The 27,102-nt window shown below is 37.7% G+C and overlaps 2 protein-coding genes across 2 annotated transcripts; one reads left to right on the forward strand and one right to left on the reverse strand.

The window, feature by feature from the left end:
- Positions 1–207: 207 nt before the first annotated feature.
- LOC127689229 (olfactory receptor 8B12) lies at positions 208–1,140 on the reverse strand. The gene has a single exon (XM_052188663.1). It carries the CDS (start codon positions 1,138–1,140, stop codon positions 208–210), a length of 933 nt encoding a protein of 310 aa, XP_052044623.1.
- A 17,230-nt stretch (positions 1,141–18,370) lies between these two features.
- LOC127689231 (olfactory receptor 151) lies at positions 18,371–19,300 on the forward strand. Its single transcript, XM_052188665.1, has one exon. The coding sequence runs from the start codon at positions 18,371–18,373 to the stop codon at positions 19,298–19,300; it is 930 nt and encodes a 309-aa protein (XP_052044625.1).
- Positions 19,301–27,102: the final 7,802 nt, after the last annotated feature.

Consider the following 27,102-nt stretch of genomic DNA (forward strand, 5'->3'; position numbering starts at 1 on the left):
TGTTGGCTGAACAATTGCCCAGCATCCATGAAGACCTAGTTCACTCCATAATGCCATATACTTCTCTTCTTGTACAAGAAGAAGAAATGACCAGACCTTGAATCTCTCATGGCAACACTGAATCTTCTTATCCAAACACAGCTCTTTCCATATGAATACTGCTCACTGACCAATCACACCACTGCAGCTCATGATACTGCTCTTCTGTTAAGAAAATGTTCTCTTACCCAAGGTTTTCCTCAGAGCAACTTTGACATCCTTATTTCTCAAGCTATAGATCAGAGGATTCAACATGGGCACCACAATCATATAGAACAAGGAAGACACTTTTCCTTGATCAAGGGGCAAAATGGAAGGAGGTTTGAGGTACATGAAAGCCCCAGAACCAAAGAAAAGACAAACCACAATCAAGTGGGAGCTGCAGGTGCTGAAGGCCTTGGACCTGCCCTCTGTGGAATGCATGCGAAGAATGCTAGAGAGGATGAGGGCGTAAGAGACGAAGATGGTGGCAATGGGTACACCGATATCAAAGGCCACAACAATAAAGATTACTAGCTCATTTATGAAGGTACTGTTGCAGGACAGCTCAAGAAGGGGTAGGATGTCACACATGAAGTGATTGACAAGGTTGTCTGCACAGAAGGTCAGATTCATTAGGTTCCCTGTATGGGCCATAGCCCCAGAGAAGCCCATCACATAGACTCCCAGTAAAAGAAGTAAATATACCTGGGGAGACATGGTGACCGTGTACATCAGGGGGTTACAGATGGCAACATAGCGGTCATATGCCATGGCTGACAGAATAAAGGACTCAGAGACAACAAAGAAACAGAAGAAAAACAGCTGTGTCATGCACCCTGGATGTGAGATGATGTTCTTCTTTGAGATAAAACTCACTAGCATTTTAGGAATGATAGTGGAGGAATAACAGAAGTCTATTACAGAAAGATTGAAGAGAAAGAAGTACATGGGGGTGTGCAGGTGAGAGTTCAGCCCGATCAGGGAGATCAAGCCCAGGTTCCCCACCACAGTCACCAGGTAGAAACCTAGAAACAGGAAGAAGAGGGGCATGCAGAGTCCTGGCTGGTCTGTCAGGCCTGCAAGGATGAACTCTGTCACAGAGGAATTCTTGACAGTCATTCTTCTTGGACGGGAAACCTGTGTGACAGAGAGAAGAACCAGTGGAGAAAAAGAAGCATCACCACCATCCTCACAAATCTATCCTGTCTTTGAAAGAGGAGATGGGGGAGAGATGGAGAGAGGAGGGGGAAAGGGAGAGAGAGAGAGGAGAAAGAGGGAGAGACTAGACAAAGTGGGTATCTCTTAGATTCTGAAGCTAGTCCACTTGAGATGCCTTCCCATTTCTTGCCTCTGAGCAAGTTCCTAAAGCGTAAGTCTCTTCCCCAGAGTGAGTCCTGACAGGCAGATGCCACCCAAGCTATGACAGTGTCTCCCAGTGTGAACCATAAAATTATATATATTGAATATATATATGAAGCCAGACTTTTCACAATCTCTTAGCTCAACTGTGTGCAGGTTGAATACAAACATTATAAGCCAACACTTATTTAGGACTTACTGTGAGAGGTTCTAAGAATATGTGACTACACTGTTATCCTCACTTTACAGACTGGATAAGTGAGACTGAAATACTCAAAGGCACAGGCCCTCCAGACTGCAGGCAGGAAGGCTGCTCCAGAGGACCTACACAGAGTCTGCATTCCTAACCCTTGTGTCATGGCTGCTCAGGGTCAGAGGGCACATACCTTCCTTTACTTGCAGTGGGAATGTTCTGCTTACTGTCTCTCCTCTAATGTGTTCTGAGGAAGACAAAGGCCTGGTGAAGAGAAGACAACAACCTGAAGCTTAGACCTTCTCCTTTCCCTGGCCAAAGCTCAGAATCTCAGTTTCCCCTTCTATTTCTCTCTGTACCGACAACCTTAACTTACAACTTTTAATTTATCCAATGGTTCTTCCAGCTTCCAGGAAAGAGACAGCTCCTGTCTTGGCCTATGGTAATAAGAGAATAAACAGACTCAGTCTGGTTCACAATCTCAGTGGCCTGATTATGAAGACAGAGGCTCCCTCAGGATCATTTCCTCAGAGTTATCTTCCCAAAGGAAGCAAAATGTTTGTTTCCTATATACATCATAATTTGGCTTTTTGAAGTAATATTTCTTTCAGCTAATAGTTACACTTAGTATTCAAGAAAATAACTATTAAAAAATAACAATCACTAATTCTTAAATAGCCTATAATGTACTTAATACTATGTCATTAAACTGAGTCCCAGCTGACAAGGTCTAAAACACTCAGAAACATGTCTATTTTTGTACTTACATAATTAGGTATATATATATATATGAAAAGGAGGCCACAAAATTTCACCAAGGAGAGGTATATGAGAGAGGTATTTTAGAGAGAGGAAAGGGAAGGAGGAAATGGTGTAATTATATTATAATCTCAAAATAATAAAAGAAAGATTTTAGAGACATCTATTTATTCCTTATTACAGCTCTTGCTTAGGATGTTAAAGTCTGGATCTCTGCAGATGTACAATGTGTTTCAAAACCCACAGTCTTAGCTGAGTCTATTCAATTCAAAGTCCTTATTGTAACCATTAGACCAACTTCCTTATAGGTCCCACTGAAACCCATAAGGCAATATCTTAAAAGTAACAGATAATGTCCAATAATTTTAGTAAAAGTATGTTCAGTTGAGAAAATTTTGCAGAGCTGTTATGCGTTAGCATAATGAAAGATTTATTCAAATTTTAATTCATTCCAGGGATCAATATTAATTCTTGGAATGCAATTAATCAGAAATCAGCAGGAATTCTTATTCCCCTCCCCTCTAAGTAACTTTAATGATTAAAAAGAAAAGAAAACTCTCAGGATAGCAGGCCTTCCCTATATCTATGCCCAAGCAGTCTTCGTCTAAGTTACTAACGAGTCAACAGTCCATGACTGTCAACTGTCTCTGCCTTCTACCACACTCTCTGAGCACTCCTCCAAGTTGCCTCTTTCTCTTTGGTGTCTCCTACTCCCAAACCCCAACATCTGCCTTTACTATCCCTCCTCTATGTCTTGTCTTCTCAGATATCAAAGCCTTATCCTCAAGCTGAGACCTGAAGGATCTGGAGAGGCTGTTTCCTGTTTTTCAAACCTGCTGCTCACTACAATTATCTTGACTGTGTCTTAGAAAGTCTGAGACATTGATCAAAATCTCTGGGTATGGGCTTGGCCAGAGTGTCTTCCAAGTACTTCTAAATATTTTCAGAACCAGCAACTTAGGATTTAGACAGTCATCAGTACTATCTGTGTCTGAAGACACACAACGCAGGTCGCAAAAGGGAAGATGACTGTGTGAGGTCTCAGATTGCTTTTAAGTCTCTGTTTCTGACCTCTCCTTCTCCATGAACCCACATGACCTTTATTTTGACTGGAATGAAAAGTAAAAAGAATAAAAATACACAGCCTGCTATTAAACTCAGATATTAGATTATATACAATAACATAGCTGGTATAGTGTTTTCTCTGTGTGCAAGCAATATAAAAACAAGAAAACACAAAGCAACTACTTGCAAGCTGTAAACAGAAGGTAATCATAGGAATAAAAATATTGACAAAAAGTATAAAAATATGCAACTATTATAGACACCCCAACTATTTCCTTAGTGGAAACTTCCAAAACATACATAGTTTTGTATATACATACAAAGTTGTGTGTGTGTGTGTGTGTGTGTGTGTGTGTGTGTGTGTGTGTATCCCAAGCAAATGAAGCAAGGGTGCCATAAATTAGTGAAATAAAGACCAGAGTTCAAGGATGTTTAGACATCTGAGTATTAATATATAGAATACACAAAGAACTGTAAAAATTAAACATACAGAAAACCAAAACTTCTCAAAAGAAAAAATACAAATAGCCAAGAAATATATTATATCACATTTCTTCATTATGTGTAAATGCACATACATGTATAGCAAAGCTACTGTGTGGAGAGAAGAGGACACATCTACCATGTGTGTCACAGGGATTGATTTTGTTTATCCAACTTGATAGAAATCATCTTTGTCTGCTGGATCATCCTGCTGGCTCAGTCAATAACTATTGTAAAGGCTTTCAATATCCTTATCCATCAGGGAAGTTCAAATAAAGCTACTGTAAGATTCCATCTTGCCCTAGTCAGAATGGCTATCTTAAACAGAGGTGAAGATGAGAGAAAAGAAGTATCTCTGCTCACTATTGGTGGAATGCAAACTGATCTACTCTCTATGAAAATTAGTGAGAAGACCTCAAAAACCTAAAAGCAGAACTACTATATGACCCACACATGCTATGGTGGTTTGAATAACAACAGTCCCCTTGGTCTCATAAATTTGAATTGTTGGTCACCAGGAAGTGCCACTACTTGGAAGGATTAGTAGCTGTAAGCCTTGTTAGAGGAAGTGTGTCTCTGGAGATGGGCTTTCAGGCTTCAAAAGACCCAAACCAGGCCCAGACCCAAGCTCTCTCTCTCTCTCTCTCTCTCTCTCTCTCTCTCTCTGTCTGTCTGTCTGTCTGTCTCTCTCCTTGTTGCCTTCAGATCTGACTGTAAAATTCTCAGCTACCATGTCTACCTGTAAGCTACCATGCCCTCTGCAATGAGGATACTGAACTAAACCTCTGAAATTGTAGGCAAATTCCAATTAATCACTTTCTTTTATGAGAGTTATCATGGTCATGGTATCTCTTTATCGCAATATCATCTTTTATCACATGATCAAAGGACTCTACATTCTACTGCAATGCTACTTACATACCCATGGCTATTGATGCCCTATTTAAAATACCAAGAAAATACTAAACTTCTCTAAATGTCTAGTGAAAATGTGGTATAAATACACAATGCAGTTTTTTTATTCAGCAAAATTTTCAGAAAAATAGGTAAATTTGGAGATTATCATGTTATGTAAGGTAATCTAGACTTAGATAAAGTGCTATCTGCATCTTATCTTTCATATGCAGATCTAGCTTTAATGTTATGTTAAAGTGTGTGTGTGTGTGTGTGTGTGTGTGAGTGTGTGTGTGTGTGAGTGTAGATATAGATCATGAAGCTAGAAAGGGGGCCATGATAAGAGAAAAGGAGATGTTGATGGTGTGGAGGTTAATAGAATACATGTGAGAACATGGACAAGAAATTTCTGGGGTAGAAAGGGAAAGCAGAGGGATGGGGGATGGGATACGGGAGAGTAACAAGAACAAATATGAAAATGTCATAATGAAGTCTAACGGTGGTGTGTTAGCTTTTGAAAAATAATTTTTTAAAGTAGATAATTCCTCAACCTTTCCCATATATCTAAATATGTATAACCACTGGAGAGGAATTATAGCATAATAGCAATAAGGTGACCACTTGTCAACTTGCCTGGAACAGTCAAATTTATGGCCATAATTCTAACAAAATTATTAGTAGTAATGGTAAATTATAAGTTATGATGTTCCTAAGCATTCAAAATGTGAACTAACTTCAGTACAAATCATGGCTTTGCCTATTGCTATACATGTGACCTTTGTATCTATTCAACCTCTCTCTGAACTTCAATCTCTAATCTTAAAACTAATAATAATGATATCTCAAAGGGTGAAAAATGGGGCTGATTATAGAACTTAGAAGGCAAAAAAAATGATTAAGTAATACTAGCAATCAAAACTGTCTTTCTTAATAGCAATGATGTTTTATATAGATGGTAATGTCAGAACAGGCTGAAAGAGAGAAAGGGGCAGACAGGGAGATCAGCCAGAATACTTCAAACACCAATAAATAGAGAAAGAGGTAAATGGTGCAGGAGACACAGGAATGGAGCAGTTGATATATATATTGATGTCACAGCGATGAAAGAATAGATATTGATGGGAAAAAACACCAACCAAATTTGACTAAGATTTGAGGCCCAGAAAAGCATGAATGTAACATATATGAGAAGAGGTCTATTAAAAAAATTTTTAGGGGGCTGGAGAGATGGCTCAGTGGTTAAGAGCACTGACAGCTCTTCCAAAGGTCCTGAGTTCAAATCCCAGCAACCACATGGTGGCTCACAACTATCCATAACGAGATTTGACTCCCTCTTCTGGAGTGTGTGAAGACAGCTACAGTGTACTTGATGCAATAAATAAATAAACCGGGTGGTGGGGTGCACGCCTGTAATCCCAGCACTCTGGGAGGCAGAGGCAGGTGAATTTCTGAGTTTGAGGCCAAACTGGTCTACAGAGTGAGTTCCAGAACAGCCAGGGCTACACAGAGAAACCCTGTCTCAAAAAAACTAAATCCAAAAAAAAAAAAAATAGATGAGTCCATAAAGTGCTACCATACCATCTGAAATGCAAGTATCAGAAAGTAGAAAGCAATGTAAAGTCAGTCTACGATAGGAAAGAAAGAGATGCATACTTAAGAATTATTAATGCATAGCTAATCTAAAATGTAGAACAACTATAACTTGCTCTAAGCATATGTGTTTAAAGAGGCAATAAATGAAAGTCAGGGATTGAGGGCACCCTAAAATATTACCACACAGAGGAAAGGAAATTGATCAAGAGAAGCATTTCAAGACATGTACAACATCTAAAAGTGTCTTTCAGAAGTAAAACAGAATATGAGCTTGAGTAGCATGCTTAACAATGATCCAATATGGCCATGCAAAGAACCAGAGTAATTACAGGAACCTTAAAGATACTTTTGAGTACTACACTTAACCTCGAAAAATACTCAATTTAACAAATAACTGTAGAATAAAAGAAGGTTTGTAGGTGCCAGGGGTGGAGAACATTCAAAGGTGATAAGATAACTGTGTCCTTGAACTGCCAAGAGGAAGTACTGGGTATGGTCTTAAATCACATCACTCCCTTACTGCTCACTTGTGTCTTAAAAAGTGGTAAAGTGCGTATCTTTTAAACACAGAACCCAACACTCTATTCCTAACACCAAATAAACTGGGTATGGTGGTACATGTCTGTGATCCCAACACTGAGGGGGTAAAGGCAGAAAAAAACAGAACTACAAGGTCATCCTTGGCAGCATAGCAAGTTCTGTGGCAGCCTGGGATACATGAGACACTCTTTTATATTGATAGATGACAAATAGACAGAGAGAGGCAGAGATACAGAAACAGACAGACAGATGATTAGTAGATAGATAATTGATAGAGGATAGAGATAGATAGATAGATAGATAGATAGATAGATAGATAGATAGATAGATAGATGATAGATAGATAGATAGATAGATAGATAGATAGATAGATAGATGATAGATACATAGATAGATGCATAGATACATAGATAGATACATGCATGCATACATACATACATACATACATGCATACATATCTAGATTCTAGCTTAGGACATAGGTAATTTTAAGATGGCTACCCAACCAAAGACTCCGATCTAAACATGGATGATGATATACAAAAACTGCATCCCTTAGCTCAAAGTTTTCAGATCAGAAAGTTTTGTTTCTTTAGCAATTTTTATGACTTGTAGACCTTTGGGAGGAGCATTGTGGATGTAGTTAAGTTGTAAGAATTTTCTGAGCCTAGTGAGATGAGGTTTTGGCTTTTATTTTTATTGTTGTTGTTCCGTTGTTTGGGTTTTTTTGCTTGGTTGGTTTGGTTTTGGTTTTTAGGTGTTTTGTTTGTTTGTTTCTTCCTCATTCTTAATGAAGCTCCCATAAGTAGAGGATGTTTCAATTCAGAGAAAATAGCCACACATGAGATGCTCACGTACTCTGAAGTGACTCATCAGTGGGTCCTGCAGATAACTGATGAAGAGCCGTAGCGTTCCCCAGCCCTATACACCACACACTAAAGAAACAAACTCACTTTCCTAAGTAAGCCTTGGGTATTAAATATTTTAGAATTCTTAAATTTCAAATATGTGTATTGCATTGACAAGATTTCCCCCTCCCTGTCACCCTTTAAATCCACCCTTCTTACCTACAATCTCTCAAATTCATGGCCTCTTTTGCTTTCTTATGTTAATATATTTTAATTAATATATAATTATATTACTTCCCCTTCCCTTTTCTCCATCGACCCCCCTCCCATTCTCCCTTTCTCTAACCTTTCCTATCTCACTCCCTTATTCCCTCTCAAATTAGTCACCACTTCTAGTTTGATTATTATAACTTACTTGGGGCTAGTGAGGCCATGGGTCTTAACAGTGAACCTACTACTACCACTTTACTAGATGAGCATAATCCTAATTAATACATAATTCCTAATGTGTTACTAATACATTCTAAAGCTCATCCTTATACCCGCAGATGACTATAGCTCTTGCCTCTCATCAAAGAAGCTTATCTTTACAGCAAATGGAAGCCACTACAGAAAACTTCTATTGCATACAATACAGAGATCACCTTCGGGAAGCCCAATCCCAAAAGACGCATCTACAACATAACTCCTACACAGGACTCTTGAGATTTTTTTTTTAACAAGAATGGCAGGTCATGTGACATCATGTAGAAGATTTACAAGGTTAGACATATTTGTGGAAAAAATTAAACAGAAATATATCCCAAAGAAATAATAGAAAGAAATTTGAAGACACAGCAGTCTCACAGCCAGTGGCCCCACAAAGATTTTGACAATCAAATTCTTCTCTTAAAATACTGCATTCTAAGTGCAGGAGGCCAGCTGTGCACCCAGAGGCCAGCTGGGAGGAGGCATCTTGCTCTGGTGAGTCTGGCCCTGCAGAGTGGAGGATCCAGTCCTGAGGCCTCTGGCGGGAGCCTTCCGGTCTCCACCTCTGGATCAGGAACAGCCTCAGCCACACTACCCCATCTCCAAGCAGTGCAAGAGGCCAGCTGTACATCCAGAGGCCAGCTAGGAAGAGGCAGCTTGCACTGGTGAGTCCTGCATTGACAACAAGACCAACTAACACCAGTGAGAACTAGATGGCAAAAGGCAAACATAGGAACGTTACTAACAGAAATCAAGGCAATATGGAAGCATCTGAACCCAATTCTCCATTAACAGCATATCCTGGATACCACAACACACCAGAAAAACAAGATTTGGATTTAAAATCACTGGTCATGATGCTGTTACAGGAACACATGAAGGACATAAATAAATCTCTTAAAGAAATTCAGGAGAAAATGGATCAAAAGTTAGAAGCCATTACAAGGGAAACACAAAAATCATTGAATGAAATTCAGAAGAATACGGGTCAAAAGATAGAAGCCAATAAGGAGAAAATGCAAAAATCACTTAAAGAAATACAGGATAACTTTGATCAACAGGCTGAGGTCATGAAAAAGTAACACAAAACTCTCTTAAAGAATTACAGGAAAACAAAAACAAGTAAGTGAAGGAACTGAGCAAAACCATCCAGGATCTAAAAACAGAAGTAGAAACAACTAAGAAAGCACAAAGGGAGACAACTTTGGAGATAGAAAACCTTGGGAAGAAATCAGGGGCCATTAGATGCAAATATCAACAACAGAATACAAGAGATAGAAGAAAGAATCTCAGATGCTGAAGATACCACAGAAACCATGGACTCAACAGTTAAAGAAAATGCAAAATGCAAAAAGCTAGTAGCCCAAAATATCCAGGAAATCCAGGACACAATGAGAAGACCAAAGCTAAAAATTATAGGCATAGATGAGAGTGAAGATTTACAACTTAAAGGGCCAGCAAATATCTTCAATAAAATTATGGAAGAAAACTTCCCCAACCTAAAGAGAGAGATGTCCATGAATATAAAAGAAGCCTACAGAACTCCAAACAGACTGGACCAGAACAGAAATACTTCCCGTCACATCATAATCAAAACCCCAAATGTCCTTAACAAAGAAAGAATATTAAAGGCAGTAAGAGAAAAAGGTCAAGTAACATATAAAGGAAGACCGATCAGAATCACACCAGACTTCTCACCAGAGACTATGAAAGCTAGAAAATCCTGGGCAGATCTCATGCAGAATATAAGAGAACACAAATGCCAGCCAAAACTACTATAACCAGAAAAACTCTCAATCACCATAGACGGAGAAACCAAGATATTCCATGACAAAACCAAGTTTACTCAATATCTTTCCACAAACCCAGCCCTACAAAGATAATAGGAGGAAAACACCAATAGAAGGAGGGGAAACTTCAGCCTGGAAAAAGCAAGAGAGTAACTTTCTTTCATCAAACCCAAAAGAAGATAGCCAATCAAATATAAAAAATAACATCAAAAATGACAGGAAGTAAAAAAAATTTAAAAAATGACAGGAATGCTAATCACCATTCCTTAATATCTATTAACATCAATGGACTCAATTCCCCAATAAAAAGATATAGACTAACGGTCTGGATATGTAAACAGGATCCTACATTTTGCTGCATACAGGAAATACACCTCAGTGTCAAAGACAAAAACTACCATAGAGTAAAAGGCTGGAAGACAATTTTACAAGCAAATGGTCTCAGGAAACAAGCTGGAGTAGCCATTCTAATATCAGATAAAATTGACTTTGAACCTAAAGTCATCAAAAGAGACACTGAGGGACACTTCTTGCTGGTCAAAGGAAAAATCCACCAAGAAGAACTCTCAATCCTGAACATCTTTGCTCCAAATGCAAGGGCACTCTGATTCATAAAAGAAACTTTACTAAAGCTCAAAGCACACATTGCACCTAACACAATAATTGTGGGTGACTTCAACACCGCACTTTCCTCAATGGACCGATCAGGAAAACAGAAACTAAACAGGGACACAATGAAACTAATTGAAGCTTTGGGCCAATTAGATTTAACAGATATATACAGAACATTCTATCCTAAAGCAAAACAATATACCTTTTTCTCAGCACCTCATGGTACCTTCTCCAAAATCGACCATATAACTGGTCACAAGACAGACCTCAACAAATATAAGAAGATCGAAATAATCCCATGCCTCCTATCAGATCACTATGGAGTAAAAGTGGTCTTCAATAGCAACAAAAACAACAGAAAGCCCACATACACATGGAAACTGAACAATATTCTACTCAATGATACCTTGGTCAAGGAAGAAATAAAGAAAGAAATCAAAGACTTTTTAGAATTTAATGAAAATGAAGACACAACATACCCAAATCTATGGGACAGAATGAAAGCAGTGCTAAGAGGAAAACTCATAGCCCTGAGTGCCTCCAAAAAGAAAATGGAGACAGCATACACCAGCAGCTTAATGACACACCTAAAAGCCCTGGAACAAAAAGAAGCTAATTCACCCAGGAGGAGTAGAAGGCAGGAAATCATCAAACTCAGGGCTGAAATCAATCAAGTAGAAACTAAGAGAATCATACAAAGAATCAACAAAATCAGGATCTGTTTCTTTGAGAAAATCAACAAGATAAATAAACCCTTAGCCAGACTATCCAAAGGGCAGGGAGACAGTATCCAGATTAATAAAATGAGAAATGAAAAGGGAGATATAAAAACAGAAACTGAGGAAATTCAAAAAATCATCAGATCCTACTACAAAAGCCTATACTCAATGCAACTAGAGAATCTGGAGGAAATACATAGTTTCCTAGACAGATATCAAACACCAAAATTAAATCAGGATCAAATAGATCATCTAAAGAAATAAAAGGGGTCATAGAAAGTCCCCCAACCAAAAAAAGCACAGGACCAGATAGCTTCAGTGCAGAATTCTATCAGACCTTCAAAGAAGACCTAACACCAATGCTCTTCAAACTATTCCACAAAATAGAAACAGAAGGAACACTACCTAACTCCTTCTACGAAGTAACAATTACGCTGATACCAAAACCACACAAAGATCCAACAAAGAAAGAGAACTTCAGGCCAATTTCCCTTATGAATTTCAATGCAAAAATACTAAATAAAATTCTTGCCAACTGAATCCAAGAACACGTAAAAACGATCATCCACCATGATCAAGTAGGCTTCATCCCAGGGATGTAGGGATGGTTCAATATAAGGAAATCCATTAATGCAATCCACTTCATAAACATACTCAAAGAAAAAAATCATATGATCATTCCATTAGATGCTGAAAAAGCATTTGACAAAATTCAGCATTCTTTCATGCTAAAGGTCTTGGAAAGAACAGAAATTCAAGGCCCATACCTAAACATCGTTAAAGCAATATACAGCAAACCAGTAGCCAACATCAAACTAAATGGAGAGAAACCAAAAGCAATCCCACTAAAATCAGGGACTAGACAAGGCTGTCCTCTCTCTCCATATCTTTACAATATAGTACTTGAAGCTCTAGCTAGAGCAATTGGACAGCATAAGGAGGTCAAAGGGATACAAATTGGAAAGGAAGAAGCCAAATTATCACTATTTGCAGATGATATGATAGTACACTTAAGTGATCCAAAAACCTCCACCAGAGAACTCCTACAGCTGATAAACAACTTCAGCAAAGTGGCTGGTTATAAAATCAACTCAAGCAAATCAGTTGCCTTCCTATACTCAAAGGACAAGCAGGCAGAGAAAGAAGTTAGGGAAATAACACCCTTCACAATAGCCACAAACAATATAAATTATCTTGGTGTGACTCTAACCAAACAAGTGAAAGATCTATATGTCAAGAACTTCAGGTCTCTGAAGAAGGAAAAAAATCGAAGAAGACCTCAGAAAATGGAAAAATCTGCCATGCTCGTGGATTGGCAGGGTTAATATAGTTAAAATGGCCATCTTGCCAAAAGCGATCTACAGATTCAATGCAATCCCCATCAAAATCCCAACTCAGCTCTTCACAGAGTTAGAAAAAGCAATTCTCAAATTTACCTGGAATAACAAAAAAACCCAGGATAGCTAAAACTATTCTCAACAGTAAAAGAACTTCTGGGGAATCAGTATCCCAGACCTCAAGCAATACTACAGGGCAATAGTGTTAAAAACTGCATGGTATTGGCACAGTGACGGGCAAATGAACCAATGGAATAGAATCAAAGACCCAGAAATGAATCCACACACCTATGGTCACTTGGTCTTCGACAAAGTTGCTGAAAGCATCCAGTGGAAAAGAGATACCTTTTCAACAAATGGGGCTGGTTCAACTGGAGGTCAGCATGCAGAAGAATGTGAATTGATCCATTCTTATCTCCTTGTACTAAGCTCAACTCCAAGTGGATCAAGTACCTCCACATAAAACCAGACACACTGAAACTAATAGAAAAGAAACTGGGGAAAACCCTTGAGGACATGGGCACAGGGGGAAAGTTCCTGAACAGAACACCAATAGCTTACTCTCTAAGATCAAGAATTGACAAATGGGACCTCATACAAAGTTTCTGTAAGGCAAAGGACACTGTCAAAAGGTCAAAATGGCAACCAACAAATTGGGAAAAGATCTTCACCAACCCTACATCCGATAGAGGCCTAATATCCAATATATGCAAAGAAGTCAAAAAGTTAGACCCCAGGGAACCAAATAACCCTATCTCCATTATGTTCATAGCAGCCTTATTTATAATAGCCAGAAGCTGGAAAGAACCCAGATGCCCCTCAAAGGAGGAATGGATACAGAAAATGTGGTATATTTACACAATGGAATACTACTCAGCAATTAGAAACAATGAATTCACAAAATTTGTAGGCAAATTGTTTGATCTGGAAAATATCATCCTAAGTGAGGTAACCCAGTCACAAAAGAATACACATGGGATGCAATCTCTGATAAGTGGATATTAATTAGCCCAGAAGCCCTGAATACCCAAGGCACAAATCGCCAAACAAATGACTCCCATGAAGAAGTATGGAGAAGGTCCTGATCCTGGAAAGGATTGATCTAGCATTGGAGGGGAATATAAGGACAGAGTAAAAAAAGGAGGGAGGTGATTGGAGAATGGATGGAGAGAAGAAGGTTTATGGGACATATGGGGAGGGGGGATCTGGGAAAGGGGAACCCGCACACCTATTGACCCTTGAGTTTTGACAAAGAAGCCAAAACCATATAATGGCAAAAAGAAAACATTTTCAAAAAATGCGACTTGGTTTTGGTAGACCGTAACAGTGAATTAGTTAACCTTCTCTGTGCTCCTGATGAGTCTCAAAAGATCAATCATGGTATGCACTCACTGATAAGTGGATATTAGCCTAGAAACTTTGAATACCCAAGATATAATCCACATATTAAATGATGTCCAAAAAGAATGGAGGAGTGGCCCCTGGTTCTGGAAAGACTCAGTGCAAGAGTATAGGGGAATTCCAGAACAGGGAAGCGGGAAGGGGTAGATGGAGGAACAGGGGGAGGGAAGAGGGCTTATGGGACTTGCGGGGAGTGGGGACCCAGAAAAGGGGAAATCATTTGAAATGTAAATAAAAAAATATATCAATAAAGGGAAAAAAAGAAAACTGTCCCATAAAGAACAATTAAAAATATTCTATAATAAAAATAAAAATAATAAACTTGCCAGACTTTTTTAAGAAGGCTTTAAGGGAAAATGTGTAGAAAATAGACAGAGAGAAACAAGATTAACTGACAGTGTGTAATAACCACTGTGGCACTGAGAATGATGTTGCTGGTAGTCATGGGGTACCTATAGAAATGAAAATAACAATAATGATGATACATTGGTGGTAATTTGTAGTAGTGACGTCCTGTCAGAAACGACCTGGAAACAATGATCCTCCAGAAGCAATGAGATTCTCTGGCACCAGATTCACATTCCTGAGGTGTCATTTCCCTACTGAAAAAGAAAAAAAAGAAAAAAAAAAAAAAACAAGATTCTTGGAGAAATGAATGACTCAGCTCTGAAGAATGAAAAGAATGTGATAAATCACATCTTGACGTACCAGATGGTAAGAAAGATATTAGAGACTACTATAACTAAGTTCAGAGACAAATTGAGAAGTCCAGAAACCACCAATGCCTGGAGGGGTAACTTACTGGTTAAGTGTGTGGGCTGCTGTTGCCAAGCACCTGAGGGTGGTTCTCAGCACGTAACTCAACCTATAACTCAACTTCCAAGAGGGAATTTATTGACTTTCCCTCCAAAGGTATTGTGTTCATGTGACTATACCAACACTGACATGTATGCAGTTTAAAATGAAAATAAAATGTAAACCATAAAAATAAAATTATGATCACAAAAGCATAGTAAATGTATTGGATTAAACCACATTAAATGTGTTCACATTCGTGAATTTATAGAGGAGGATATAAGGAAACCAAATAATTGTTTTAAAATTATAAAAAAAAAACTATCTTTTTATTGTAACTGTGATAGTAAATACAAGAACTTTTTCTGTTGAGTAGATAGCACAAAAATAAACACCAAAATGGGTGTCGTTAAAATTGGAGATCTCTGACTAAAATTATGGTTGATGTCAATAATCTGGCCATGATGGGTACAGTTATTTGCAAAGATGTTACTCTCTCCCTGGGAAGGAATTTGAACAACAGGCTTCCATTTGTGCTTCAAGTTAAACTTGCAAAACAAAGAAGCCAGGACCTGAATTTGAACGGTAATGTGTATCATTTGTCTTTCTGTCCCTGAATTGGCAAAATTTTGTTCCAACAGAACTCTTGAAAACAAGCGTGCCAAGACTAGCTCATGATACATCATGGTGAATAACTGACAATACGTAATAACCATCATAGCACTGAGAACAATGTTGCTCGTAGTTACTGGGGTACCTATTGAGATGAAAATGACAATAACAATGATACAGTGGTAGTAAAGGTGATAGCAATGATCATAATGGTGATGATGATAAGGGTGGGGTGGGTGGTGGTGCTGGTGATGATAGGGGGGTAATAGTGGTGGTAACAGGGCTGTTGGCACTCAATTGTTCATTGCCCCATTATATTCTAAGTTTCTGAAACTGCAAGATGACTTTTACAGATAAAAGAAGAATTAACACACTTGGGATATAAAACAGAATTCAGAGAACAAGAGAAAAATGAACTAATTGTTACTTTAGAGGAATGGTCTCTAGAGTGACTGCATCCCAGGAGATGATCCACACAAATATATGTAAACAGAACCCCCAGTTCTTAGTTATATCACCTTTTGAAATGACAATCTTCTTTTTCATGATTGCCTGGGCTCTTTAAGTAAATTTCATGATGGATACACATCTGTGTACTTCTAGAATTTACTGAATATTGAAGCCACAGACATTGCCTAGAAGTTTCATTTGAGACTCTGTTGCATTTCCCTTCAGCCCAGGTATGTATCTGCATGCCTAAAAACTATATGAGAAAATGGCTTCTCTTGTGAGCTCTTGTTTATAGTTTAGACAATTTATGAACATATGTTGACCTTCACTTTTAAACGCTTTGTTCTATGTGGTGTATTTTCTTCAGAAAAAAAAAACCTGAGCTTCTGAAAGCTTGATGTTAATAATTAATACCCAAAAGAACTCATAAGAAATGTGTGGTCCTAATTTGTCTTTTATATTATTAGAAAATTTAAGCTGTACCTGATAGCCAACACTGTTACCTGTACTTTCAGCACTTGGCCAGCTAAGGCAAGAGAAGAGTTACAAGCTGAAGGTCAACCTGGGCTTTTCAGTGAGATCTTGTCTCAAAATCCAGCAGTGGGAAAAAAAGACAAGAGTTAAAAGATGCAGAAGAAAATTACATAAGCGAAAAAATTTGAGTCTAGCTGTCTGGGCTCATTCTACAAGATAGTATTCTCATCTATATTACACTGGGTATATAACATGCACCCTGTTCTGATTGGCAGATGTATCAATAATTAACAATTGTATCAGAAACAATCTACACAGTGAGATTTGTGCTGTATTTTAATCTCTACTAATGGTTACTGAATATGTTTCTTATCAAATTTAGAAGTAGAGATACCATAAAGATGGATAGGTAATATTTTTAATTATTTGTCATCTAGATAAAAATCATTTTGTAGTAAATAAAAATAATTTGCAAAATCATACCCATCTCATATGTCGATTTGTACCTTTAGTTAAGCAACTTTCTATCACTAATTCAATATATAATACATAAAATGCATATAATGCATATGCTCTAATATTCAAAGCATATTCCAAAGATGTTAAAGATTGTCTTATAATTAAGAAAAAGAAAGTCACCTGACTCAGTAGATAGAGCCATTTTCCATCATACCTTACAACCTGAGTTTTATCCCTAGAAGCCAGAAGAAACCAGAAGAAAACCAATCTCTGCAAGTTGTAAACACACACACACACCACATCACACTCACTACACACAAAATCTCTTTTCATAAAACTAATACTATAAGTGACTTTTGAAAGAATGAGCTAAACTGAATGAAGAGAAACATAAAGCAATCCCACTAAAATCAGAGACAAGACAAGGCTGTCCACTCTACCTCTATTCAGAACAGTACTTGAAGTCTTAGGTGATAAGACAACTGAAGAACCTAGGGGAATCATAAAAAAAAAGGAAGAAGTTGAAATACCATTATTTACAGATGGTGTGATGGTATGCATAAGTATCTCTAATATTTAAACCAGGGAAAGAAAGAAAGAAGAAAGAAAGAAAGAAAGAAAGAAAGAAAGAAAGAAAGAAAGAAAGAAAGAAAGAAAGAAAGAAAGAAAGAAAGAAAGAAGGAAGGAAGGAAGGAAGGAAGGAAGGAAGGAAGGAAGGAAGGAAGGAAAGAAAGAAAGAAAGAAAGAAAGAAAGAAAGAAAGAAAGAAAGAAAGAAAGAAAGAAAGAAAGAAAGAAAGAAAGAAAGAAAGAAAGAAAAAGAAAGCTAATTACGGACTGTAGATGTGTCAATAATTAATAATTGTATCAGAAACAATTTCCATCGTGAGATGTGTGCTGTACCTTAAGAAATGAGCATGCTGTGCAGGGGCAGCACATGCCTGAAATCCCAGTGAGTGGGAAGAAAAGAAAGGGGTATCACAAGTTCAAGGATAACCAATGCTACGTAGAAAGACAACTTTTTAAAAAGAAAAACAACAATGGAGAAGAATACCTCAAATATGATAATGTAATTCAATATGTATCACATCTACTAATAATAACACATGCTTCTTAGAAAAATATACTATATATGTATACATAATGCATATAATTTGACATAGTGATAAATGGTGAATGTTTTAGTATTATGATCTAAAAATAATAGTTAAAATTATCTAAAAAGCACTTGCTAACCCTACAACATGAAATTGTTCATCAAATATGACATTACAGCAGTAAGAAATAGAGAACGTAGCCCTTTACTAAGCTTTAAGACCTCTGAAACCCTAAGGGCTGGTCCTTCTGTAAGCAAGAAGCAACAGTACAAAGAAGATATGTGTGCCACAGACAGGATAGCTCATCAAGTGTTAAATGCAGAAAACCAGCTTCTCCAAGCAGGGCAGGAAAAGCCATTCACAAGCCCTTCTCTCCCACTCCACAGGCTTCCCACCCAGGCACAATGGCTGCAGAAAATCAATCTACAGTGACAGCGTTCATCCTTGGAGGGCTAACTAACAGGCCAGAGCTCCAGCTACCCCTCTTGCTCCTCTTCCTGGGGATCTACATAGTCACCATGGTGGGAAACCTGGGCATGATCACCTTGATTGGACTCAACACACAGCTTCACACCCCCATGTACTTCTTCCTCAGCAACCTGTCACTCGTGGATCTCTGCTACTCCTCTGTCATTACCCCTAAAATGCTCATCAACTTTGTGTCCCAAAGAAACCTCATCTCCTATGTGGGGTGCATGTCTCAGCTATACTTCTTCTTGCTTTTTGTCATCGCTGAGTGTTACATGCTCACTGTGATGGCCTATGACCGCTATGTGGCCATCTGCCACCCCTTGCTTTACAACATCATCATGTCTCCTACCCTCTGCTCTCTGCTGGTGGCTTTTGTCTATTCCATAGGACTCATTGGCTCAGCCATAGAGACTGGCCTCATGTTGAAACTAAACTATTGTGAGGATTTCATCAGCCACTACTTCTGTGACATCCTCCCCCTCATGAAGCTCTCTTGCTCTAGTACCTATGATGTGGAGATGGCTGTGTTCTTTTTGGCTGGGTTCGACATTATAGTCACGAGCTTAACTGTACTCATTTCCTATGCATTCATCCTGTCCAGCATCCTTCGCATCAGCTCCACTGAGGGCAGGTCCAAAGCCTTCAGCACCTGCAGCTCCCACTTTGCAGCTGTGGGCTTGTTCTATGGATCCACCGCATTCATGTACTTAAAGCCTTCCACAGCTAGTTCCCTGGCCCAGGAGAATGTAGCTTCTGTGTTCTACACCACGGTGATCCCCATGCTCAACCCCCTGATCTACAGCCTGAGGAACAAGGAGGTGAAGACTGCACTGGACAAAACACTCAGGAAAAAACTCTTTTGATGTAAATGTTGATCTTTCCTCATGTAAAAGTAAGTGGTTATGAACAGCTGTATGATAACCTCTGCTAGCTTACCCAACTGTAAAAAGGAACCAGGAACCACTTCTCTCCATGGTTGGGTTCAAGGACAGTCCCCTTTCCCTCATTCTCATCTTCTCTACTATTGTTTCTATTTATAATTACTCGATTTTAGGATAATTTTATATTATTGGGTCGATCTTCTCTAGATGAGGCCAATGGTAAGCAATTTTATAATTTTTACTACTGATATTTCATCTATTATGTAATGTACTTAATCATATTCACCCACACCCTCTTCTGCTCTTTTATTATCACCCCCAATATATCTACCTCCCATTTTCATGTCATTCATGATTTTTTGAATAATCAACTGTGCCCAATTAATACTGTTTATATTCGTATTAGTGCCTGGCCGTCCACAGGAGCAGGGGTAATGTACCAGTAAATCTCACACAAATTCATTTAATTAGCGAAATCTTATTTACTTCTAGGTAGTTGCAAGTGATTCTGGGAAATGCAGTTTCCAGCTTGTTTACACTAAATAGAATGTGTATTAAAGGATTAGTGGTACAGTCTCACTTAAGTAGCTTTTTACTTATTTTCTTCTGGCCTTTCCCCAACATAAGAAATTTCTACCACTGTTGATATGCTCTAATTAGAATTAAAGTCAGGAAAACATCTCAGAGGAAAACCTCTCAATGCAATAAATAAATAAATAAATAAATAAATAAATAAATAAATAAATAAATAAATGTGGGGGCAAAAGTGTAATTCTGAGTTAGAATACATGCCTCAAGAGGGTGATTTTTACTTGATTTAATCCGTTTCACAATTTAGTTACTTTGATTTTAAATATTGCTAATCCACAAAGTGGGCAAAACCAGGGAAAGACAATTCAGTGTTCCGTACAAGCCGAAACAATCAGATCCAGATCTGTAGAGGAGGTTATTTCAGAGCACAGTAACAGAGTGCTTCTTAGTTTTGCACCAAAATAAAGTCCTGGAGAGAAGACCAGTGAAGCATGGAACACCTCACTAGACTGCCCATGGATTTTAGCCCAAAAAAGGTCATTGTCACCAGAGCTAGGACATTCAGCTTTCATTCCCTGGTTAGTATGACTTTTCCTTCTTAAACTTTACCTTTTCTGACTCTACTATAATTAGAACCACCAATTCTCCCCATCAACAACAGCATCCTCATAGTGAACGCCTTCTATGGGAAGACCAGAAGTCCTTTCTTATTAACCTTGACTTTACTTCAGTTTATTACAAACACAAATGTATTTTTTCATTCTTTGGAATTGATCAATCTAATAGCATTATAATGGCATATTGCTTTACCAAATGGATGAATTTTCTCAAAAAATGTAATATTTAAAGATAAGTTTATTTTGAAGGTCTTTATGAAACTACCTATAAAAGAGAGGAGATGTGAAAGACTCAGCACCAAAAACCTTTCCTCTGCCTTTGTGCTGGAACTGTTGTTTCTGACACAAAAATAAAAAATCTCCAACAGCAGGCATACATAATCTGGCATACATCACTGCTTTTAAAAACTTTTTAAACTAATGTTAGTATTTTCGTGATCTCAAATTGATTTAGGAAAATAAGGTGTCTTTCTTTAGTGTTTTATGTAGAGAGTATAAGGTTCTATACCAAATATTTATAGGAATCCTTTGTGAATAGCTTCAAAATATACAAGTCCATCACTAAATTTATAGGCTTGCATTACAGATTTTGTTGGACTATAGTCACACATCTGTGGTGTTCAAAAATATATATATCCAACTTGTGAAATGTATAATTAGCCCTTTTCTTCTTTCCTTTTCTTTTCTCATGACGGAAGGTATGAAGCCAGTTCAATGATGTGTTCATATGTGTACTAAATACTGATAGTGTTTGCATGTCCAAAAGCTAAAAAAAAGGCAAATTTTTGGAAGTGTTTGATCTACCTGAAACCTGTAAAGTATAGTCTTTAAATGACTACACAAGAGTGAAAGGGTCTTTTGTACTAAACATTTATAAGGTGAGTGACAACAATGTAGGAGAAAACTAATTCAAGATCACTTTCTGTCCTTCCACTTAGCCACTGAAGAGTACAGCTGTTTGTCACTCCTAAAATGTCCACCCTCTTGAACATATGTAAAAGTCCCTTTTTATCTTATCTTCTAAACAGTCTCATTACAAAATATTCCTCACATATACCTTCTATTTTATGTTTTGCTTCTGGTCTTCACTAGAGGACATTATCTTACAGTATTGACCTTAGCCACATTCACGTAGCTTGTGAGTAATGGCTCCACTTCACCCAAACCTTCCCTAGCATCTCTGCTGTCAGCAAGCTGATGCCTTTTGTGGACATGTTGAGGGAAGCTTTCATTCCTTCCATCACCTTTCATGAACACGCATATTTGGAGTAACTTGACATTGCTTTCTCTTGTTTATTCAAATATTTTATTTTTATCAGAATTTCATACATGAGCACTGTATTGACATCATTTTTCCTCCCTCTTACCTCTCCAACACCTCCTGCACCCTCCCCTAAATTCATGGCCTCTTTTTTAATTAGTACTATTGGATCAAAGAATGAACCCAGAATCCACATAGCATTGCTCATAAGTACATGTGATTAGGGCTAACTATTTCAGATTGGATAATTTATCAGAGAGCCTATACTTAAAGAAAACTAATGACCCATCTTTCAGCAGTGATTTTTTTTTTGTAGCTTTTCATCTAAGGGTTAGGCCTTGTGAAATTTCCTCCATCCACTTTTATCAGCTGATGTCATTACATAGGTCTTGGTGAGGTTGTCAGAATTTCATAGGTGCAGCTTCATTGCCATATCCAAAGACGCTATCTCACAGCAGGTACCCTGTTTCTCTACCTCTTGTAATCATTCCACCACTCGTCCATGAAGATCCCTGAGCCTTAAATATAATGGTTACATGTAGTTGTGAATCTCTGCCATACTACCAGATATGAATTCCTTCCTACTTAGCAGGTCTTAAGACTTTGAGATTGTAGTCATTTCTTAACTACTGTGAGTAAAGTGGAAATGAACACAGTCAAACAAGTATCTGTTGAGCAACACATCCAGTCCTTTGACAATTCACCAAAGAATACAGCTAGATCCTATGGTAAATCCAGGTGTAACTTTTTGAGAATCCTCCACATTGATTATCATAAAGGTTTCCCTGTTTGCAAACCTAACAACAATCAATGAGGCTTTGCCTTTCGCTGAATCCTGGACATTTGTTCCAGTTGTTTTCTTGATCCTAACCATCTGACTGAAATAAAGCAAAATCTGAAAGCAGTTTTAATTATCATTTTCATAGCTGCGAAGTTAAACACATTTTTACATATTGGTCAACCATTTTTATTTCTTCTTTTGAGATTTTTCTCTTCAGATCCAGGGCCTATTGTGGGTGGGGAGTAATCAGTTGTTGACCTTAATGACTGAGCAAATGGAGTCTTTCTCAGAAAGCCTTTTACTGCACCTTTATCTTAGAGTGTAGACTGCCTGTGTTCTCTTCAAGTGGTTTTAGCTCTTAACACTTCCCATGGAGGTTTTTGATCCATTTCCATTTGTAATTTTTGTACCAAATGATAGATATGGGATGATTTTTATTCTTCTACATGTGGTCACCCAGTTTTCCCAGCACCATTTGTTGAAGAGTTTGTCTTTACACCAGTGTATATGTTTAACATCTTTGTCAAATATCAGATGACTATACTCATGTTCAAGTTTTCTGTTCCGTTCCTCTGATTTAAATGCCTGTTGGTTTGGTGATTTATTTTGCTTTGTTTTGCTGCCAGTACCGTGCTATTTTCATTACAATAGTTCTATAACACAACTTGAAACTGTATTATATCTCTCGTGCATTGTTCTTTCTGCTCGGGATTTCTTTGGCTCTCCTTGGTCTCTTATGGTTCCATTTCAATTTTAGGATAGTTTCACTATTTCTGTGAAGATGTTGTGGAGATTTTGAGTGGGAATGAATTGAATCTTCTGTACTCATTTGTATCCTTTTTACTTGCTTTCTTTTTCTGATTGCTTGTGTTTCCATAGTTTTCCGCTTTACATTTCTGTCTGCCCCTAGCTCTGATCAACCTTCCATTGTCAGTATTTTTTTGATCCTGTGAACCTTTCAACCTGTGAAGATTCTACCAAGGCCTTGTGGTGTGAAATTGCCAATCTCTTGATTGCTTCAATTCTTCATTTTAGCAAGAAACAAGTAGAACTGAGCCAAGATAATTGTTCCACTTTTTCCTTACTTTTAATTTAATTTGAAACGTAAAAATACTAGTATGTGACCATGCAAAACTGTCAATGCCAAAAAAGACAACACTAATCAGCATATCCTACATTGGATCACAGTGCTCTCCAAATTATTTGAAAAATGCGTACAGACAACTTGCCTGATTTTTTTCTAACGAGTATAAAAGGCCCTTTCACCTATGCAGGTCCCTATAGCATTATGCATATAGAAAATGCTAGTGTGTGTCGCTCACTTCATGTGTAACAAGTGCCCTCATGTTGCGCTGTATCCTGTGCTTTTTCTGTGGGATCATTCCATTCAGGAACAAAAAACAACATGATTCTACACATGTGTATTTACTAACCCTTCCCTGAGGTTTGTGTATGTTGGATATTGTGGTGTTTTAGATCACTGAGTGTACAGAAGAGAGAGTTCAAACAAGATATTGCTGTTTTTCAGTTTTGCTTGTGGAATTTGAAATTATTCCAATTTAAAATAAATTACTGGACTGTGGAAATAAAAAAGTGTTCCACATTTCTTCTTTTTAATTTCCAAAGATAGAAATGTGAATAATTATTTTCCTTTCTAATATGCATATTTGATGCTACTAAGAATTTATTTATTCATTCATTCATTCATTCATTCATTTATTGGACAGGATTTTTCTTGTATAGTTCTGACTGTCCTGGAACTCACTATGTAGACCAGGCTGGACTCAAATTTAAAGATCTGCCTGCCTCTGCCTCCTGAGTTCTGGGATTAAAGACAAGTGCCACCATCACCTCACCCTCTAAGTATTTCCCATGAATCTTACAATTTCTTAACCTTTTTAAAATATTCACTTAGTTCAAGTTATTTTAAAATGTTAGGGTATTTTTCTTTGGCACACATTTTACAATTATGTTTTTTAATCTCCACATGTGTTTGGGCTTTCCTTTACATTTCTGGTGTAGATTTCTAGTTTAACTGGGGGGCTGAAAATAGGCATTGTCTGATTCCAAATTTTCAAAATTTGTGAAGTTGTTGTAATAATGCTCAACTTGATAGAATCTATAGTCACCTGGAAACAAGCCTCTGGGAATGGCTGTGAGGGGTGAACTGAGATAGGAAGACTTACCACTGTGGACAGCACCATTGTCTGGCTGGGATCCTAGGTTACTGAAAAACAGCAAGCACTGGCTCTCTGCTTTCAGATTAGAAACGCAGTGCAACCATTTGCTTCAAGTCCCTGCTGTCTTCCCTGCCATGATGGACTGTATCCTTCCACTGTGACATTGAATAAGCCCTTTCTCCCTTAAGCTACTTTTCTCAGAATACTTTATCACAGCAACAAAAATTAACTGAGACCAAAATTGGTACTTACATGTGAAACTGTGATAAACTTGATCATGAATTTCTTAGACCATTGAAACTGTTCTATAAAAACAAAACGTATTTGCAACTTAAGGTTAAAAGACCCTTGAACACTGGAGGCCAAAGCTAATTGGACACTTTGGTGGGAACCTGGAAGAATGCTAAGAGGAAAAAGGGCAGTGGGAGCCTCGCTCGTAAGATTCAGAGTAAGACAAGAATTATATCAGGAAGTGGGGAGTTATTTGTGCCTACATCATAAGAACCTGAGAGGGGCTGAACGTTAAAATAATGGACTAACTGGTTTGCAAAGGACATTTAAAAACAAGAGAACATTCAAACTGTTACTGAGAAATCAGCTCTAATTGTCACAGATACCACTAAAGAGAAACTCTTGCATTGCACTGAAATGATAAGAAAATTGACCTGTGGTTAAAACTTCACCTTGCAGAGTTTCCACATTTGGAAATCCAAATTCATCTCAAGAAAGAAAGAAATCCTACACTGAATAGGTTCATCGTTCCTCCAAAGCAGCTACATGAGGACATATTTCTCTTGGGTAAGCACACAAAATATATTAAAGTATGCTCCAAAGACTCCAAGTGGCACCTCAAGCTGTCAGACAAAATTATCAGCAGTATCCACATGAGTGTGGTTTTGAAGGCATGAAAGATACCTTCAAAGATTGGAGACATCATAGAAAGCAGCTTAGTGTGTCATGGTTGGAGTCCCTCCAGAGAGGGCCTGAGAGGCAACTGTATGGAACAGTAAAGGTAAAGCCAGATGTAAAGTAGAAAACCTATGCTATTACAGATGCAAGGACCACAAAACATCCATCAAGGAGCTGCAAGTGCGATGTACGACTCACTTAGAGGCTTTGCTTGCTGCAGGCAGCAGTGCTGGAGGATTAGACTTACTAAGCCTTTTGGAGCCCAACTGATTCCATCACAAGCTCTAAATGCTGGCCATGGCCTGATGTTTTCCCTGTGGGAATTTGGCTTCGTTCTGGTCATTTAAACTCCTTGCGGTACTCTGACTCCTTCATTTTGAAATAGGAATGTTTTCTCTGTGCCATTATATGTTGCTATTTAATCTGGTGTATTGTTTTAGCAGAGCTCACATTAAGAAATTTTGACCTTTAAAGTGTTGGAACTTTTAGTAGCTATGCAGAATTTTTATATTGGACTTTATACTTTACATTATAAAGTTTTCATGAGCCTATGAAGATAAAGGGCAGAAAGTTACGATTTGAAGGTGGTGTGTTTGGGTATCAGGTTGATTAGGGTGGAGTTTTGATGCTTAGTATTAATTATCAACTTGATGGAATCTAGAATCATCTGGGAGAAAGGACTTGGAGCATGCCTTTAAGGAATTACCTTGATTGCATTAACTGATGTGGAAAGAGTTGATCACTATGGACGGCACCACTGTCTGACTAAGATCTTGGACTGTGTAAGTAAAGAAGGCTTACAAGCTGCAGCAGCATTCATCAATGTCTGATTTTCAGTTATGACCATCTGGTTCAAACTCTGGTCACCTTTGCTTCCCTTTACTGATTCAGACTTCAACGATCAGTCAGAGTAACCTCTTTCTCCCTTGATCACAGCAACAAAAATCAAAAACAAAAAATTTATGTCATTGAAAATTTGGTCTCTCATTTGTTTTCTTTGTTGAACAAAGCCAATAAATTGTTTATATCAAAAATGTATCACTTTTAGTGTAAAAAGTGAAGAGATACAAAAGAAAGCATAAACATAGGCTCAAAGACAAATATTATAGTATTGCTTTAAAATAAGTCAAACATGTTATATAAAATGACATAATGTATGAAAGAGCAAGAAACTCTGAATTTGAAAAACTCATAAATTACATAGATCTCATAAAACTATTAGAAATACAGGGAAAAAATTAAATGAAGACAAAACAAGATGTAACAGGAAAAATAAAAACAGTGGTTAGCATTGGCAAAAATACAAACTGAAAAATATAAATGTTAAGATGAAATTTATGAATAAATAATTTAAATGTTTGGATAAAAAGTCTAATTCACAATGAGTAGAAATCTCAGAAGGGAACTGCAAACCAAAGAATACAGCATATAATGGTACTTTTGGAGAGGATGTGGGGAAAGAGAAACACTTCTCCGTTGTTGGTGGGATTTCAAGCTGGTAAAAC

This window comes from Apodemus sylvaticus, chromosome 7, assembly GCF_947179515.1.
Source record: "Apodemus sylvaticus chromosome 7, mApoSyl1.1, whole genome shotgun sequence".
NCBI lineage: Eukaryota > Metazoa > Chordata > Mammalia > Rodentia > Muridae > Apodemus > Apodemus sylvaticus.

Excerpts from the sequence above, each read along its gene's own strand:
- LOC127689231 (XM_052188665.1), top strand. The coding sequence starts at position 18,371 with ATGGCTGCAGAAAATCAATCTACAGTGACAGCGTTCATCCTTGGAGGG.
- LOC127689229 (XM_052188663.1), bottom strand. The coding sequence starts at position 1,140 with ATGACTGTCAAGAATTCCTCTGTGACAGAGTTCATCCTTGCAGGCCTG.